This window comes from Camelus bactrianus, chromosome 4, assembly GCF_048773025.1.
Source record: "Camelus bactrianus isolate YW-2024 breed Bactrian camel chromosome 4, ASM4877302v1, whole genome shotgun sequence".
NCBI classification, from domain to species: Eukaryota; Metazoa; Chordata; class Mammalia; order Artiodactyla; family Camelidae; genus Camelus; species Camelus bactrianus.
The window spans coordinates 37,385,210-37,401,182 of NC_133542.1; the positions used below are offsets into that span (position 1 = coordinate 37,385,210).

The window sequence follows — 15,973 nt, forward strand, 5'->3', positions numbered from 1 at the left end:
TTTGGCAACACTCTGTGCCTAGGACAGCAGTCAGTACCATGGGGGAATTTTAAAGAAATATGAGATCATCTCTAGAATCCTGTTACCACTGCCTTCAGGGCAGAGTCAAACTTTCTAGAAGAGAAGAACCCTGCTCATTTGTTTTTGATTACTTTGCTAAATGCTGGCTCCTAAACTCTGACTCTGTCTCTGCAGTTCCTTTGTTCTTCAGAATCTGCCCTACTACCTTCAAGATCTTCTCATTTAGTGTATTTTGTACACAACTTCAACCCATCAATCTTCCTGTGATGGAAGTAGATTTGAAGCAGATAGGATTTGGAATCAGAAGACCTGGACTCTAGGTCTCATTTAAAGCTGCTTCTACCGACGAGTAGCAATAACACCACAGAATTGTGATGGGGGTCAAATGAGATCATGTATGTAAAAGCAATTTGTAAAGAGTAAAGATCAGTACAAAAGTAAAAGATTATTGTTATTAAGTTCTATTTTATTATGTACCCCACTTGATAACAAAAACCTTCCAAGTCTACCTTATTGCCTATGGAATAAAGTCCACATGCATTTAGCCTAAGAGGCTTTCTCCATTATGGCCTATTATTCATATCCTCTACATGGAACCCATTCTTCAGACAACCTAGGTTTTTCACAATTCCCAGAACAAAGCCATACTCTCCCATATCTGTTACCTTGGTGAGCATAGTTACCTTTTCTTGGAATGTTCTTCCACTTATTTCAGCCAATTGAAAACCTACTCTTTTTTTTTTTCTCCTTGTCATGGAGATTTTCTCCTGTTTTCTTCTAAGAGCTTCTAAGAGTTTCATAGTTTTAGGTCTTGTATTTTGGTCTGTGAACCATGTTAATTTTTGTGTATGGTCATATTTTGTAAGAAGGGTCAACTTTATTATTTTGGATGTAGATATACAGTGTTTCCAGCAACATTTGTTGAAAAGACGCTTATTTTCTCCTGCCCCATTTTTTAACAAGTAAATATAGTACTTGTTTATATACCCCCTTTTCTAAATGGTAACCATTCTAATGCATATCTTCACTGAGCTTTCCTCATTTAACAGCATTTCGGAGATCATGTACTGGAGACCTTCCCCATCACCCCCTTTTAAAAAATTGGCAGTGTGGTATTCCCTTTTGTGGGTAGACCATGTTTTACTCAACAAGTTTTTTTACTGAAGGACATTTGGTCCCCCCTCCCCTCTAGTTTATGATATTATGCTTAAGGGCTGCAGTGAATAGACTTGTGCATAAGTCTTTTCATTTTCTGATAAAATTCAGTGGAATTTTGTGACTCTGATAGGTGGGAAAAATGAAATGTCACCTACTAATTTTTTAAGGCTCAGCTCTAGTATTTCTCATTACTTTGTATCAGGCATGTACAACTTGTTATACCTAATATTGTAGCTATAAGGGAACATACATGATCTCCCCTACAAACAGGAAACTTCCTGAGTGAGTGAAAGTACTGTGTCTAATATTTTAAAAATTTATTTCAAGGGCTTTGACTATCATTGGCATTCATTGTATGTTTGCTGGAGGAGAATGAATAAGCTCAGAATTAGGGACTTGTTTTTTATATACCTTTTGTAGAGTCTATGATTATGCTTATGATCATCTTTGGTGAGTATGTTTATCTTGTTGGTGGAACCCATGGGAAATTCAGGTGATTTTTGTGTGTTTTTTTTCCTTGTCTGAGGAAAGATGATCACAGAGATGTAAAATTTTTTCCCCCTGAAGGATTCTGTTGAGTTCTGCACAAAACCTCCCCTGGAGAATGTATTCATTTGGAGAATGTATTTTATTTTCTATTTACTTGTAATCTATAAAGTTCTTTCACGTCTGTTTTCAGCCTCACAACAGCAGTGAGACACGTGTGTTCTCATTCTGCTTATAGATGAGAAACTTATGACTCAGAAAATTTAGTAACTCAATCAAAGTTACAAGGCAACAGAAGCAGAGCCAGGCCTCAACCCCAAGTCTTCTGATGCCAAAGCCAATGTTCTTCTACACCACAGCTGCCTTCTGGAACCTGGTAAGAGTTTTATACTTTGTTTCTATTGTTTCTCTTTAGATAGGAACAGCTTTGAAAATATATTTTAAGAATAAAGTCACTTAGGTCCTTTTTTCTTTTTAATGTGTTTAACTTGATATCTTATATATGTAATATGATAAAGGAGGAAGTGTCATATAAGACTCTGTGTGTATACCTCTCCTAAGATGCTCCTGACCTGGAATTGTGTAATTGAGGTTCAGGGAATACATTCATTGGTGGGTGTCATTGCCATTGATGTACTGACAAGAAACATACTGTGAAAATGAAAGCCACCTGTTTTTAAAATAATTTTTAAATTCATAAGAGTAGCTTCTAGTTCACGATGTCAAGGTGAGCACATTTGTTTATTCCTCTCTCATGGAGCTAATTTAAAGAAAGGCAAAGCACTCATGATAGAGGGAAGGAATTGTTAAAGAAATAACATCTCCAGAGTTAAAGGGAGATCTTTAAATTCAGAGGGTCCATAAGAGCCAAATCAGATAAATTTTAAAAAGGCCCATATTTAGAGATATCATTGTGAACTCTCAGAACGTTAAAGATTTAAAGTGGCAATTTACGTCTGTGAACCTTTACTTGAGGATATACTCCAGTAAAAAGAGGGTGGAAACCAAGAAAAAGGAAGATGAGGAATTGTTTAATAAATAATTTAACCTTGCCCCACAAGAGGTCTGGCCTTTGCCAGTCAGCTTTCGGGAGGTAATCTCTAAGCTCCTGGAATGTCATGCCTGATAGGAGTGATTTTGTCTTCCTAAGAACTTTGGGCCAGCAAACAATAACAGTGTGATTCAGAGTAGGGCTTTGAGTCACACCTCGAGGGCCTAGAAACTGGAGATTAAACTTGGCTCTGAGGGCAGTCAGTCATGCCTGTGTAATGGAGCCTCAGTAAAAACTAAATACTGAGGCTCCAGTGAGCTTTCCTGGTTGGCAATATCTGTGCTTATTATCACAAATCAATACTGGAGAAATAATATGTCTTGACTCTATGGGGAAAGGACAGTGAAAGCTCTGCATTCAGTATTTCCCCAGATTCCACTCTATGTACTTCTTCCCTCGGCTGACTTTAATCTGTGTTCTTTCTTTGTAATAACTCTTAACCATGAATATAATAGCTTTCAGTGAGTTCTGTGAATCCTAGTGAATTGTCAAAACTGAGCGTGGTTTGGAAAACCCCTCAAACTTGCAATTGATGTCACAGGTGAGGGTGGTCTTGTGTGGGTTGTGTTCCCTCTAACCTTGCAGTTGGTCTGCCTCTTTTCAGGGATACACAAACAGAGCTCGTTTAGGAGAATAATGAAACAGCATCCAAGATGGCAATTATGTAGTAGGCTAAGGAAGGAAATTGGTCTACTTTAGGACAGAGATTGGCAGGCCTACAGAAAAATATTTTCAAGGAAAAGAAATCTCTTTTAGATAATAGCTGCTGTTAATGAGAAGTTGCAAGATGTTAGGATATGGTGGGAAAAGCCAATGAATCCTTAAGAAGGTAAAAAAGAATAACCAGAAGCTCTAGGTGGATCAAAACACTTTACAAGAACATCATGTTCCAAATATGAAACAATTTAACATGTAATTATTTTTCAGCAATTGGTGAAATGTAAGAGGGGAGACTCTAATCTTGGTACTTGTGTATTTTCCTTTGACCGACACAAGGATTGTGACATCAGAAACATAGGCAATAGAATGTATTTAGCACTTTTTGGCTCTGTGATGAATAATGTGATGAATAGTCATAATAATATAAAATTTGTTTATTGGTTATCAGCTTTTAAAATAAACCTATGCACAAAGCATGGAGGAGTTAATCTTGATTGAGAACAGAATGAAAACACTCTGCTTTGATGACGTTAAAGTAAAGCTCTAGCTGACAGATGTTGGGAGATGAAAGGAAGGCAGGGGAGGGGTGTGCAATGGTAAGTGTGCAAACACCCTCATTTTACACAGTAAAGAGTCAAGAGAATCTGTTGAAAATTAATGAAAAAATTAAATGATGATGACAAAAATGACTCTGCTGAGCACTGGAAAAGAGGATGCTGTATCTGGAAAACCCCCCCCAACTTAACCCACTCATGCCATACACAAAAATATCAATTTTAGGTGAATTCTAGATCCTTTAACTATGAAAGGCAAACCAATAAAGCTTTAGAGGATAATACAGAAGAGGAGATTCGTGGTTTCAACATGAGAGAATGACTTTTAAACATACTGAACATTAAGAAGCACCAACCTTAAAAATAAACATTACAGTAAAATTAAGAAAATTTAAAATAATTAAAATAGACAAATATTCTTCCAGTATTAAAAGAAAAGTAATTTGAAAGTTGAGGTTCTACTCTGTTAAATTAACTTTTAAAAATATGCATTAAACTCTGAGACCCTTGGACAGTGATACCAATACCATAACATTTATGATAAAATCAAAAATTTTAATAAAGGAGAAAAAAATCTTTGGTCCAACTCAGTAGCTCTTTTTGACTTGCTAGCTAAATATAGAACTGATTATTCTGAGGAATTTGTTGTCTCAAGGCAGTTAAGAAGCACATCAATTATTCTTGTAAGTTTTCTTTTTATATTTTATTGTGTCCTTTAAACTTGCTTTTTAGAGAAGCATGTTGAGGCATCTGGTTTCTTTGCCTTTAGATTTTGGAACCATTTTGGGCTCATTTCAGTTGTAAACTATCTAATTGTAACATGTCAGTACTTTTGAGTGTTTACAATAAAAAGAATAAGGACATCCACTGTGCTCATTTATGACGTGAATGGGAGCCATGCAGATGCCTACTTTCAGTTCTGGCAGGTCACCTAGCCTCTGGTCTTGTGTTTCAACCTGGGGAGCTCACGTCTGTCCTTGTTCAAACTTCCAATCCACCTTTCCAGAGAATGATCATCTTAGTCCACATATGCTTAAAAACGTTGATTAGGTCTTCTTTCTCTAAGAAGGTTGCACTTCAGTTACAGGATTTAGAAGATAACTAGTTCTAGGCATAAAGGTCAGTGAATCTGTTTTTAAAACAGGATTGACAAATAACCAGCTGCAGACACTAAGTTCAACCTACAAGTGTGTACTCTAAAATCAGTTCTGAGTCATCTGGCTCTGTGTGTTTGGCACCCCTGTTTACAGCACACTTTGAGCCTTCTCATGTAGCAATGCTAGTGGTAAATAGCCTACTCTTTCTGACAGCATGGATGAGGACAACTTGATCTTGGTTGGTAAAGTATGTACCTTAACGTGGTGAAGGGGTATTTTGGAAAGTCTTGAGCAGTTATTTAAAATGCCTCTGTGTGTATGTGTGCGCACACACTCACTTTATGTGCTGTGTAATGATTCATGTTCTAGAGGGTGTGTTTTTCTCTCTTAGAGAGCTGGCAGCCAGCCCGCCTTCTCAGAAATGGGAAATTTCTTGAGCTAATTTGGACATGCAGGCTATGTTTTTACACCACAAAGCTGTAACTCTTTGTCCAGGCAGCACTGCCAATTAGCTGTGATATTTCTATTCAGTATAGACTTTAAAAAAAAGCCAGATCTTTTTATTAGCCTGTTTTGCATATAAGCTTTTAGGATAATTGTATATTAATATCACTTCCCAAGCAGAAAGGAGTTATTTTTAAAGGGATGACCTGATTGTCTTGATAAAGAAAATAATATAACTACACGCCATTTTCTGAAAATTTGGCCTTGAGTTTGAGTGCAGGTTGGAAGGTGGATTAAATTCCAACCACTAGGACAATAGGATTTAGGACAAATGATTACTCTTTCTATACCTTTGTTTTCCAATCTGTTAAACAGGGATCAAAGTGTTTACTTATCTCCGTATAAGAAAATATTAGCATTGGTAAACAAAAATGCATTTGCTCTGCTTGAAGGGCTAAGCCGCACACCATATTTCAGTGTGCTCCTTCCTTCTGGCACCAATAGACTCCCTTGTGGTCATCACATTTCTCGCTGGCAAGAAAAAGGCCTACTGCTGTGATGAGAATCCAGAGAGAAATTTTACGCGATATACAGATTAGTTAACCAGGAAACAGGCAAAATTAAGACAGATTTTATAAGAATTCTATTTTGTGTTTTTGGAAGTATGAGAAGGCAGAGTTTACTCAGAGGGCAGAAAAATACAGGAATAAGGCTAGAGTGACCTGTTAGGAGAATCACAAATAGAGAAGTTGGAGAGGTGGTAGCATTTACTCTTTTGAGGGTCTTTTAAACAGACAAATAAATAAAAACATGCAAAAAAATGTGGTTCACAAATAGAGGCAGGAGTATTGGTTTTGTCACTTTCTTAGAGGTTCTTTTAATTTACAGCATGACTGCACAAGTTATTAGGTCTGCTGCCACCAATTAACTTAGGGTGTCAATCTATGTGCCAAGCTGTGCTCTGTGTGTTGGGATGTCAAAATGAGTAAGAAACAATTTTTTTGCACTCAAGATCTTCTTAACCTCCTTGGAAGAGAAATACATACAAATGATTACAATATGATGTGATAAGTGCTAGAGTAGTTGCAAAAACATGTGCTATGATGACAAATTTTGCCTGGGTGCTTAGAACTGAAGAAGTAATATCTGCACCTGACCTTGAAGAATGAGTGGGAGTTCGGCAGGGGAGGTCATTTTAGGCAGAGAGCAGAACATGAATGGAGGCTTAGAGGAGTGGATATCTGTGGAGTTTCGGGATATTTTAGAGAAGAGAGAGTCCTTGAAGGTTAGACAGCCCCAGGTTGGTAACCCTGCTAGGCGGCCATTAACTGTCTGTGGGTTTTGGGGCACATTACTTAGCCTCTCTGAGCCTCAGTTTCTACATCTGTATTATGGGAACATTGTTATCTATTCTGCAGGGTTATTTTGAGAATGAAATGAAACAATAAATGTAAAGGGCCTGGAACAGTGCAAGGACAAGGTAAATGTTCAGTAAATGGTCATTGTTATTTTGTCTTCTTAAATGGGCTGCAACTGCAGCTTTGGACCTGCAAATTGTTCAGAATATCATGGGCTTATCCTGGGGAGTACTTCTCAACATAAATCATCCATAAAATGAAAATAATACCTACTTTCAGTGATGTTTTGAAGATTAGAATTAATATTAAACACAAGCCCAGTGATGGTCCTCAATAAACAGTACTTATTATCATTGAAATTATAATAACATTTCTCTTGCAGAGGCCAAAATGTGTGTTTTCTTTACACTCATACTGAAGAAATGGTGAATTTATGTGTGTGTACAGAATTGTGAATTTTTGTGGTTTAGCACTTCCTGCTAAACCAGAGGCAGAAAATCATTTTTGAAAGTATGTTATTCCCCATAAGTAATGTGTCATATTAAGGAATATGTTTTATATGTGAGCTGGTATAGTCATCAAACCATGTTTGTTTTTCCATTTCTGTGTCCTTGTGCTTGGCACAGTACCAGGCACCCAGTAAATGCTTAAAGAAATACATGTTACATGAATTAGTGAGTATGTCTTTAGCTGTTTTCTTAAACATATTTTTTTAATGGAGGAAAACAATTTTAAATTGAAATTGCTTTTGAAAACCAAGTTCCCCAACCATTTGAACAACTGAACACATACAAACGCAGATGGTATCAGATGGTGGAGAGGATCATGCTGCTCCGAAGTCTTTGCCTGGAGGTTGCATAGATCCAACCTGTAATTATAATTGCAAACAGTTATTATATCCATGGTTATTATTATGACATTTCTAATAAGTATTATTGTAGAGGTCAACCTAAAGTTATATCAATAAACCAGGACTAGAATATCTTATGTGTTCATACTTCTTCTTCCTAGTAATATATTTAGATACCAGAAATGGTAGAAAATCCAAGGACTTTTTAGTTTCCCAAGGAACCCTCTTTACCTTTTACTCTACCCAATTGTGTAAGCTTCTGAGGTGTTACATTTCTGCTGTTCTGTCCAGTTTTAATTATAAGCATTGATGATAATGGAAACGGTTACAGGTAGGCTGGCTCAAGCTTGTGAAAATGACACTTACTCTCTAACTTAAAAATGCTGGATTGCAAAGGGGAAAAATCAGCATGAATGCACTTGAATTTCCTTGTCATGTAACACAGCTCTAGCCTCAGAGTACCAGTTATCTCTCCCACCAGCTTCTAAGCAGAACTGGACTCAAGTCATGTAGCCACACAAAGTCACTTCTGTCTTACTTCTAAAAGGCTGCAAGGAAGACAATTCACAGCTTCCTTTGAAAATGTATCTGTTTTTTAAAAACTTATTATTTGAGTCACATTCTAAGAAAATTGTAATATTACATATTTAGCCTAGGCCTTCTTATTTGTTCCTCAGTAAAAAGGAAAGAAAATATATTTAACCAACACTCTTTTGTTGTAATTAGTTATTTGGCCTAGATTTAAAATCCTTCAGCTGGTAGAGACTTTGAAAATCTATTCCTTTATAAAACTAAAAACTAGGGAGATCAGCTGGGAATTTACACTGTGGAGTTTCAAGAGGCTCTCTAGCTTGTTCCCAAACTTGTCCGTCCTTTTATTTGAGACATTTGATTTGTTAGGTACTGCCCTTAGGATTGAGAGTCATCACTATCCTGGGCCTTCAGTTGTTTTTTTCAACATTGTCATTTATTCACTGAGCAGCTACAATTAGGTTGAACATCTAAAATGCTATTTTTGTAGGCAAAAAATAAAGGCAACCCAGTGTTCAATCTCGTAAGCTATTGAGTAATAATTATTGAGTATTAATAGTAATAAAATATAATAAAATAATAAAGTAATAAATAGTAAAAATAATAAAATAATACATAATAATTACTGAGTATAATAATTATTGAGTTTAAGTTATTGAGGACCTACCATGTGAAAAGCAAAGTTTCAATTATAAAAGGAAAGTAATCTAAGAGTAGAATACCAAAGAATAACTTCTCAAAGATTCATTCTACTGATTTGGTAAAATTTTCTATTTGGAAACAATACTTTGTATGTACTTTATATGGGACACAAAATGGTTAAATAATATGGAGGTCTACAACATAAAAACTGAAAGTTCTTTTTTTTAACCACCTTGAGTAAATTATGTCAACAACTTTAATTTTATTCCAGAGCTTGCTCTCTCTCTCTCTTAAATTTTACATATGAAATGAAATCTCCAGGGTTTTTTTCTACTTAGAATTATAACATAGACAATTCTCATACATACAGAATGCCTTTGAAATCAAGAAGAGTCAGTATGTCTACTTCTACTCTTAAATAGTCTTTTTAATAGTCACTTCCAACATTCAATTGCCTTTTAATTGAGTACTTTTCAAAATTAGTTTTGATTGTGGTAATTGCACCAAAACATTGAAAGATGTCTTATAGTCTCAAAATATTTTCATTTAAAACCATCGTTTAAAGAACATAGGGTACACACAGTAACCACATGATTTTAGCACAGTGAATTGAAAACAAAACAAAAATAGTCACTCAGATGTTTTATCTCTGCTGTACCAAATGAGAAGCAACTTAGAATTTTTAAAAACAAACAAACAAACAAAGCTTCAAGAGGTCACAGATGCACCATGGCTGACATGAAATGATGTTGGTCTCATCTTTTTTTTTTTTTAACTTGCATTATAATTGACATGTTATGTTAGTTTCAGGTGTAAAATGTAATGATTAGATATTTGTATGGTCTCTTAGTTTTAGAAAAAAAGATAATAAACTTGGAATTTCTACATTTACGTTCATGGTCTCTTTAAATTTTTCTTAAACCTTTGCAATCTTACACTGCTTATTTGCTGATAAGCAGAGGAAACCAAATGTGTAGGTAGTATACAGATGTTAATAGAAAACCTCTGAAATAACTCACTGTGTTCAGTTTAACATATTCCCCCCGGGCATAGTCGAGGTTGAATATAACATATAAATATAATAGAATCATATTTTTTTGTTAGTTAAAGTTTTGGTCCCCAGGGAAGACAAATATATCAACATTTTAATAGATTTCCACAAAAAAATTGACTTCTAGGAGTTTCACAACCTAACAAACTGGAGAACACTGTCATGGTAGTGCAAAGTCTACTCTGAAATCAAAAGGCTTACTGTCCCCTCTGAAGTGAAGAAGGAGGTTGGACTGTGTGATCTTCAAGGTTTCTTATCAAGAACACTAAGTTCTTATGTTTATTTGCAAATCCTTCAGTTTCCACCTCCCCACCCCCTTCCCCAAACAGAAAGAGCAAAATAAGTATCTACAAACACCAGTTTATTGAGAAACCAAAAGACTGATCCCATTGCTACTAAGGTTATTTTTTTTGTATCTTTTATGCATTTTCTAAACTATAGGTATATCCCTATTTTAGAAGAAATGCAGTGTACATCTAAACACACAAAACTATAAACCTGGTCTTTTCAACTTGAATTACAAGAACATTTATTCCTTTATTTTGTAAGCTCTGCTAGTGAACCTAAAATATTGTGGAATTTAACTGAAATAGTTATGTAGCTATTTTAATGTAGCTGTGTGTTTTGTACTAAATTTGTGCCAAATAGTGCATCTATACCAAAAAAATTACAAATTGTAAGTAGTATCCAGACATGCAGGCTTATAGCATGGAATGTGAACATGAAAATCTTAGGAAAATACAAAGTCTTCTCCTTTTGCCACTTCCACATTGTATGTTGAAAGCTAAAGTGTGAATCATTCCAGACAGACTAATATGTGTGGGAATCTTACTTTTTTGTCCATTAAAAATGATTAATAAAAAGGCTTTAAAGTTACCTAAGACAAGAATATTTTTAAAAGATACATGAAATGTGCTCTTTCTCAATTTCTTTGGCTTTATAATATTAGGAACTTACTGTAGCCTATCTTGTTTTTATTTTTCTTCTTCTTCTCCTCCTCCTCCCTCTCCCCACCCCTCCCTCTCTCTCCTCCTCCTCCTAGTTCTCCCTCCTCCTCCTGCGTCTTCTTTTTTTTTTTTTTCGGTAGGAGAAAAGGAGAGGTCAACAAATGGTTACCCTGAGCATTACTGCTAAAGGGATCAAGCGTTGTCATGCTCTGCACGGATAGAAATTTAAATGGAATAGTCTTGGTTCTCAACATGAATTACTGTTAAGTCATTTTATATTGATGAATGATTTTTATACAGTGGGGCCTCAGATTTCATTGTGTCTCCATTTCTACCCCTGTAAAATATTTAGATGATTATCTGAAATCTGAAGTGATTTTTTTTTTTTTAAAAAGCTTCTATTTGTAGATCTGGGAAAATTAAACCAGGGCTGGATGATCAGACCATTCATTTATTATTAACATGTATTATTTATTTGCACAAAAATAGTACATGTATTCATTGCAAAAAAATCCCAAACCACTAATAAACAACAATAACAAATTACTAGTGACACCTAGAGAGAGTACCATAATAACATTTTGGAATCTAATCTTCTAGCCTTCTGAGTGTAAATGAATGCATATAGCAGAATGTTTAGTCGGAAAGTCAGCTAGTCAGTAACCTCTTTTCCTTTCCCAGGTGGAAGGTTTAGTAGGTTTATGTTTAAAGAACTGAAAAGGGACGTTGCCAGGTCTCAGCTACCAGTGAGCAATCCCTAAATCCATCTATTGTGCTTGGAGGATCAGTTTAGTTTCAGCCTCTAAATTTAATGTCCAAGAAGGATAAGTAAGATCAACTCTTCAACATTGTAAAATGACTATAACTCAATAAAAAAAAAAGTTAAAAAACAGGAAAAAAAACCCATCAACTCTTTCTTTTTGGAGAGTCTAAACAGAAAAGTGACTGAACTCTAAAGCAGAAATAAGGGGAAGGGGAATATTTGAGTGCTTAAGGAAGTCAAAAGCGTGCTGCTCTGGTCATCAGTAAGACTGAATTTAGATTCTATCCACTATTTGACCTTGGGTCAATTGTCAGCCTCCCTGGGCACCATTTCCCATTTGTGAAATGAAAGGTTTGCAGATATGGGAGAATGGAAGATAGGAGAGAGATTGCAGGAATGTTTAAGACATAGTTCCTATTTAGTTGGAAAGATTGGCCTGAGAAAGAACTATATTTCTAAATTGATGTAGTTGTGGTTGTGGTGGTGAGATGAGGGAGAGGACCTTAACAGAAGGCTCAGCTAAAAGTCTGATCTCATTTAATATCTTTATTCAGAATCTAGACCCGTACTGTCCAATATGGCGGCCTCTAGCCACATGTGGCTACTGAGCACACAAAATGTGACTAGCTCGAATTGAAATGCGCTGTAGGCATAAAATACATACTGGATTTTGAAAATTTAGTACAAAAGCATGTAAAACATCCCCTTAACAATTTAAAAAGATTGATTCAATGTGGAAATGATAGTATTTTAGATTTATTGGGTTAAATATAATATATTATGAAAATTTATCTTTTTCTTTTAATTTTTTTAATGTAGTAACTAGAAAATTTTAAATTACATATATCGCTTGCATTCTATTTCTATTGGACATTGCTGATCTAGGGCATATTGTCAGTAGATTACACTTTGAGAAAAAGTGTAATCACTAACCTATATGTGGATGTGAAAGATGTTACAGTTATGAAAATGGTCTAATAGAGTGAGTGAGTGTGATCAGAAACTCAGAGAAAAGCAGGACAATGGGAATGACTAAAACACTTGAAGGTAAATAATTGTACCAAGTTTACAAGTACATGAATACAAACTTCCTTATGACAAAAGTAGTTAAGAGCTAGTCTGACTTAAGGGAAACACGCCAGAGTCACATCCCATTTGCAGTGGTTGATTATTTTAACCGCACTTTTCTGCAGAATACCTGTAATAGCTTTAAGCACGAAGGTAGGGATTGAAGAGAGGGAAGGAACGAGGAAAGGTTTACAAAGCATGTTTACAGACTTTATAGATTGGTGTGACTGCAGGAATGAATTAATATTTATGAATAAATGATTACCGCTACTCTGATAAGCTGAAGACATTTGCTAAATAGCAACTTGCCTTCCTGGAAAATTTCCTTTACCTCATACAGATGAATCATTTACTTCTAGAGGATAGTACACTTACTGTAGAATCAGTTCAGTCCTAGTAATTAAAATCAGTTAGTCAAGTAAGGTCAGATTTCACAATAACAAGACAGGAGGGAGAATAAAACTCTGAAAGGATATTGAAAAGGCCCAAACACCATATCCAATGGCTTTTCACAGTCTTCCTCTTTCTAAACTCCAGAGCACCACTTGGCAGGAATAACCTTCCTTTTAGCATTTTCTTCCCCATCACCATCAGTGATGTGATGTTCAAAGCTCTCCTCTTACTGCTCTGTCCTGTCTTGTCAGGGAGTCAGTGTAGCCTTAATTGAAGAGCCAAGGTTTGTGGGTTGTAATGAAAGTTTGTGGTGGTAATTTATGTAAAATGGTAGTAGATTATAGCTATTAGTGTTTTTAAAATAACTTTTTACTGAATATTTTCCTTCACCCAATCTCTAAATTTATGTTTTCTCCTCTTCATACACTATGGAATTATATTTACTACTTTATTTTCAAAAGTCACCTCTTCAGTGATAAAAGGCTGCAAATGCTACATCTGAATCCCTCTATGGATGCACAGTAAAAGCATTATCAAGGTTTTTAGGACATCTGGATAACACATAAATACTTCTTTCTCCTAAAACTTCCTGCCTCTAAGATCCCTCATGTCAACACACCTCTGCACCTTTTGCCAGATCAGCATCACAGATGCGTGCTTCGGTCTTCCCACTGCCTGTCCTTACAGCCTCGCACATTCCAGAGCTCTATGAATACATGCACACCAGGACACTAACAAATCCCAATTCAAGCTTGGTTTGGGTTTATGTGGGAGTTCTGGAAGACCAAGGAAGTTTGATGATGGAGTTGAGATCACTTTGTTTGTTTATTTTTAAACCACTTTATTGAGATATAATTACATATTTTTAAAACCTATACTATTTAATGTATACAACTTTTTGTGACTGACAAGATAGTGAAAGAGATTGTGTTGACAAGCTTTACCTGTGGAGTGTTGGGCAGGTCATGTCACCTCCCTGTCTCAGTTCCTTCATTTATTTGTAGGATGAGTGATCTGGACTTGATCTCTTAACTTCTCAATGCTGGGATGCTGAGCTTCTAGAAAGCAATAAAAGGAGAAGGCAAGGCTCACAATATTCTTCTAAATTTTCGAATGAAAGAGTGTTGCTGAGAGCAGAATGGTGGGAATAGATTCGTGTTCTCAGAAAGTTCACGTTAAGGGTAAATTTCAATAGCTATGATAAATCCACTGTGTGAGTTAAAGCTTGCCATCCCTGACAAGTTCTATGTACTTGTCACTATTTTTGCTACTGAAATGATCATTTCCGTATCATAAATCTTATGATTTGTTAATTAATCATAAAAATCTTGCTCATTTTTAATCTTATAGATTACCAAAAAACTTTGTTTATTAAGGATTGAACAAATAGCCCATACATTCCTAAAAAACAAATTCAAACAATAGAGAAAATGAAAAGAAGACAGTAAAAATCAAATGACCCAAACTGTGGTCATCTAGAAATAATCATTTAAAAATTTTTGATTAGCATTCTGATATATGTGACCTTATGTAAATAACATTACACTAAATGCTGTTTTATAAACTGCTTAAAAAAAAATCTTTAGGAGGGAGGGTATAGCTCAGTGGTAGAGCACGTGCTTAACGTGCATGAGGTCCTGGGTTCAATCCCCAGTACCTCCATTAAAATAAATACATTAAAAAACCAAACCAAACCAAATCGAATTACATCCCCACAAAAAAAAAAAAAGAAAGAAAAAAGAAAAAACTAACATAGGGTAGGCATCTTTTTTCAGTAATGACTGTTGAGATAGAATAATCTTTTGGAATGGTCATATTCCATACCATATAATATATATTACACAAATTTTAATATATATATTATATATATATAATTCCTTATATATATATATAATACATATATTCCTTTCCTGATGGATATTTAAGCTGTTTCTAATTTCTATTACAGACAGAACAGTGATGAATGTCAAAGCTACACCCAAACATACAAACATATTCAAAAGCACTCAGAACAGACTCATTTTCTTAGTCAGTTAATTAAGAGACAGTCAGTGAATACACTTTGGTAATCGGATTTTGGCTACAGTGCCCCAATTCCTGATTTGCAAAAGATTAGTGCATTGTGACCATTATTTTCCTGAAGGGTAGAAACTTACACTTAATCACTGATTCTAAAAATTAATTTCATGCTACTAGAGATGGGAAGGTAATATAAAGTATCTTTTACTCAGCTGAAACTATTATAGTTACTTCTAATTAAACCATCTCTGATGCTCATGATAAAACATGAACTGTCTTCCCATCTCATTTGAATATGAAGTTTCACTGTCATTCATGTTAGAAGCTCTTCGTTTTGCTTAAGTCAGTGATACCTTTGATTTGGGCTAACACCTTCTCTTCTTGTTAATCATTGACTGTAGTTTTGCACAGCTTGGGTTGGATGAATTTTAAAAAAAGACAAATATTTCTATAAATTTAAAAAGTTTAATTAAAAAAAATTTAAAATCCCAAGAAGATTAAAGCAATATTATATAGTAATTGTAAAAAAATGTTCTAGGAATGAATTTGTAGAATGTTTGCTCTTTTGTCACAGTACATCCATTGTACAGTGCGTGGGACCTACTGGACATTTAATAAATATTTGTTAAACAAATGAATGAATGAAAGAATGAAGCCACTTTAAGTTTGTGACTTAAATATTGGCAAATACCTGAACCAGTAGAGCCAGTTCTTTCTATAATTAAAATGCTTCACATACATTATCATAGAATTGATTTTTCTATACTTATAAGGTGACTGTCTTCCACTAAACATAACTTACCAGTTTTATCATTCTCAAGACTTGTTGTTTTTGGAAGGCAACTGCAAACTGTCCTGTGGTCCAAATGTAGCCTGCTGC

The 15,973-nt window shown here is 35.1% G+C and overlaps 1 protein-coding gene and 1 non-coding gene across 7 annotated transcripts in view; both read left to right on the top strand.

The window, feature by feature from the left end:
* The window catches only part of TMC1 (transmembrane channel like 1), a 314,121-nt gene that overhangs the window by 9,740 nt on the left and 288,408 nt on the right, over positions 1–15,973 (top strand). For all 6 annotated transcript variants that reach the window (XM_074361703.1, XM_074361710.1, XM_074361704.1 and 3 more), the window contains exon 4: positions 1,859–2,041. In XM_074361703.1, the coding sequence (XP_074217804.1) occupies positions 1,994–2,041 (48 nt within the window). In that variant the 5' untranslated portion in view covers positions 1,859–1,993. The remainder of the gene's footprint in view (positions 1–1,858; positions 2,042–15,973) is intronic.
* Positions 14,664–14,736, top strand: TRNAV-AAC (transfer RNA valine (anticodon AAC)). Its single transcript has one exon. It is a non-coding gene; the product is annotated as a tRNA-Val (tRNA).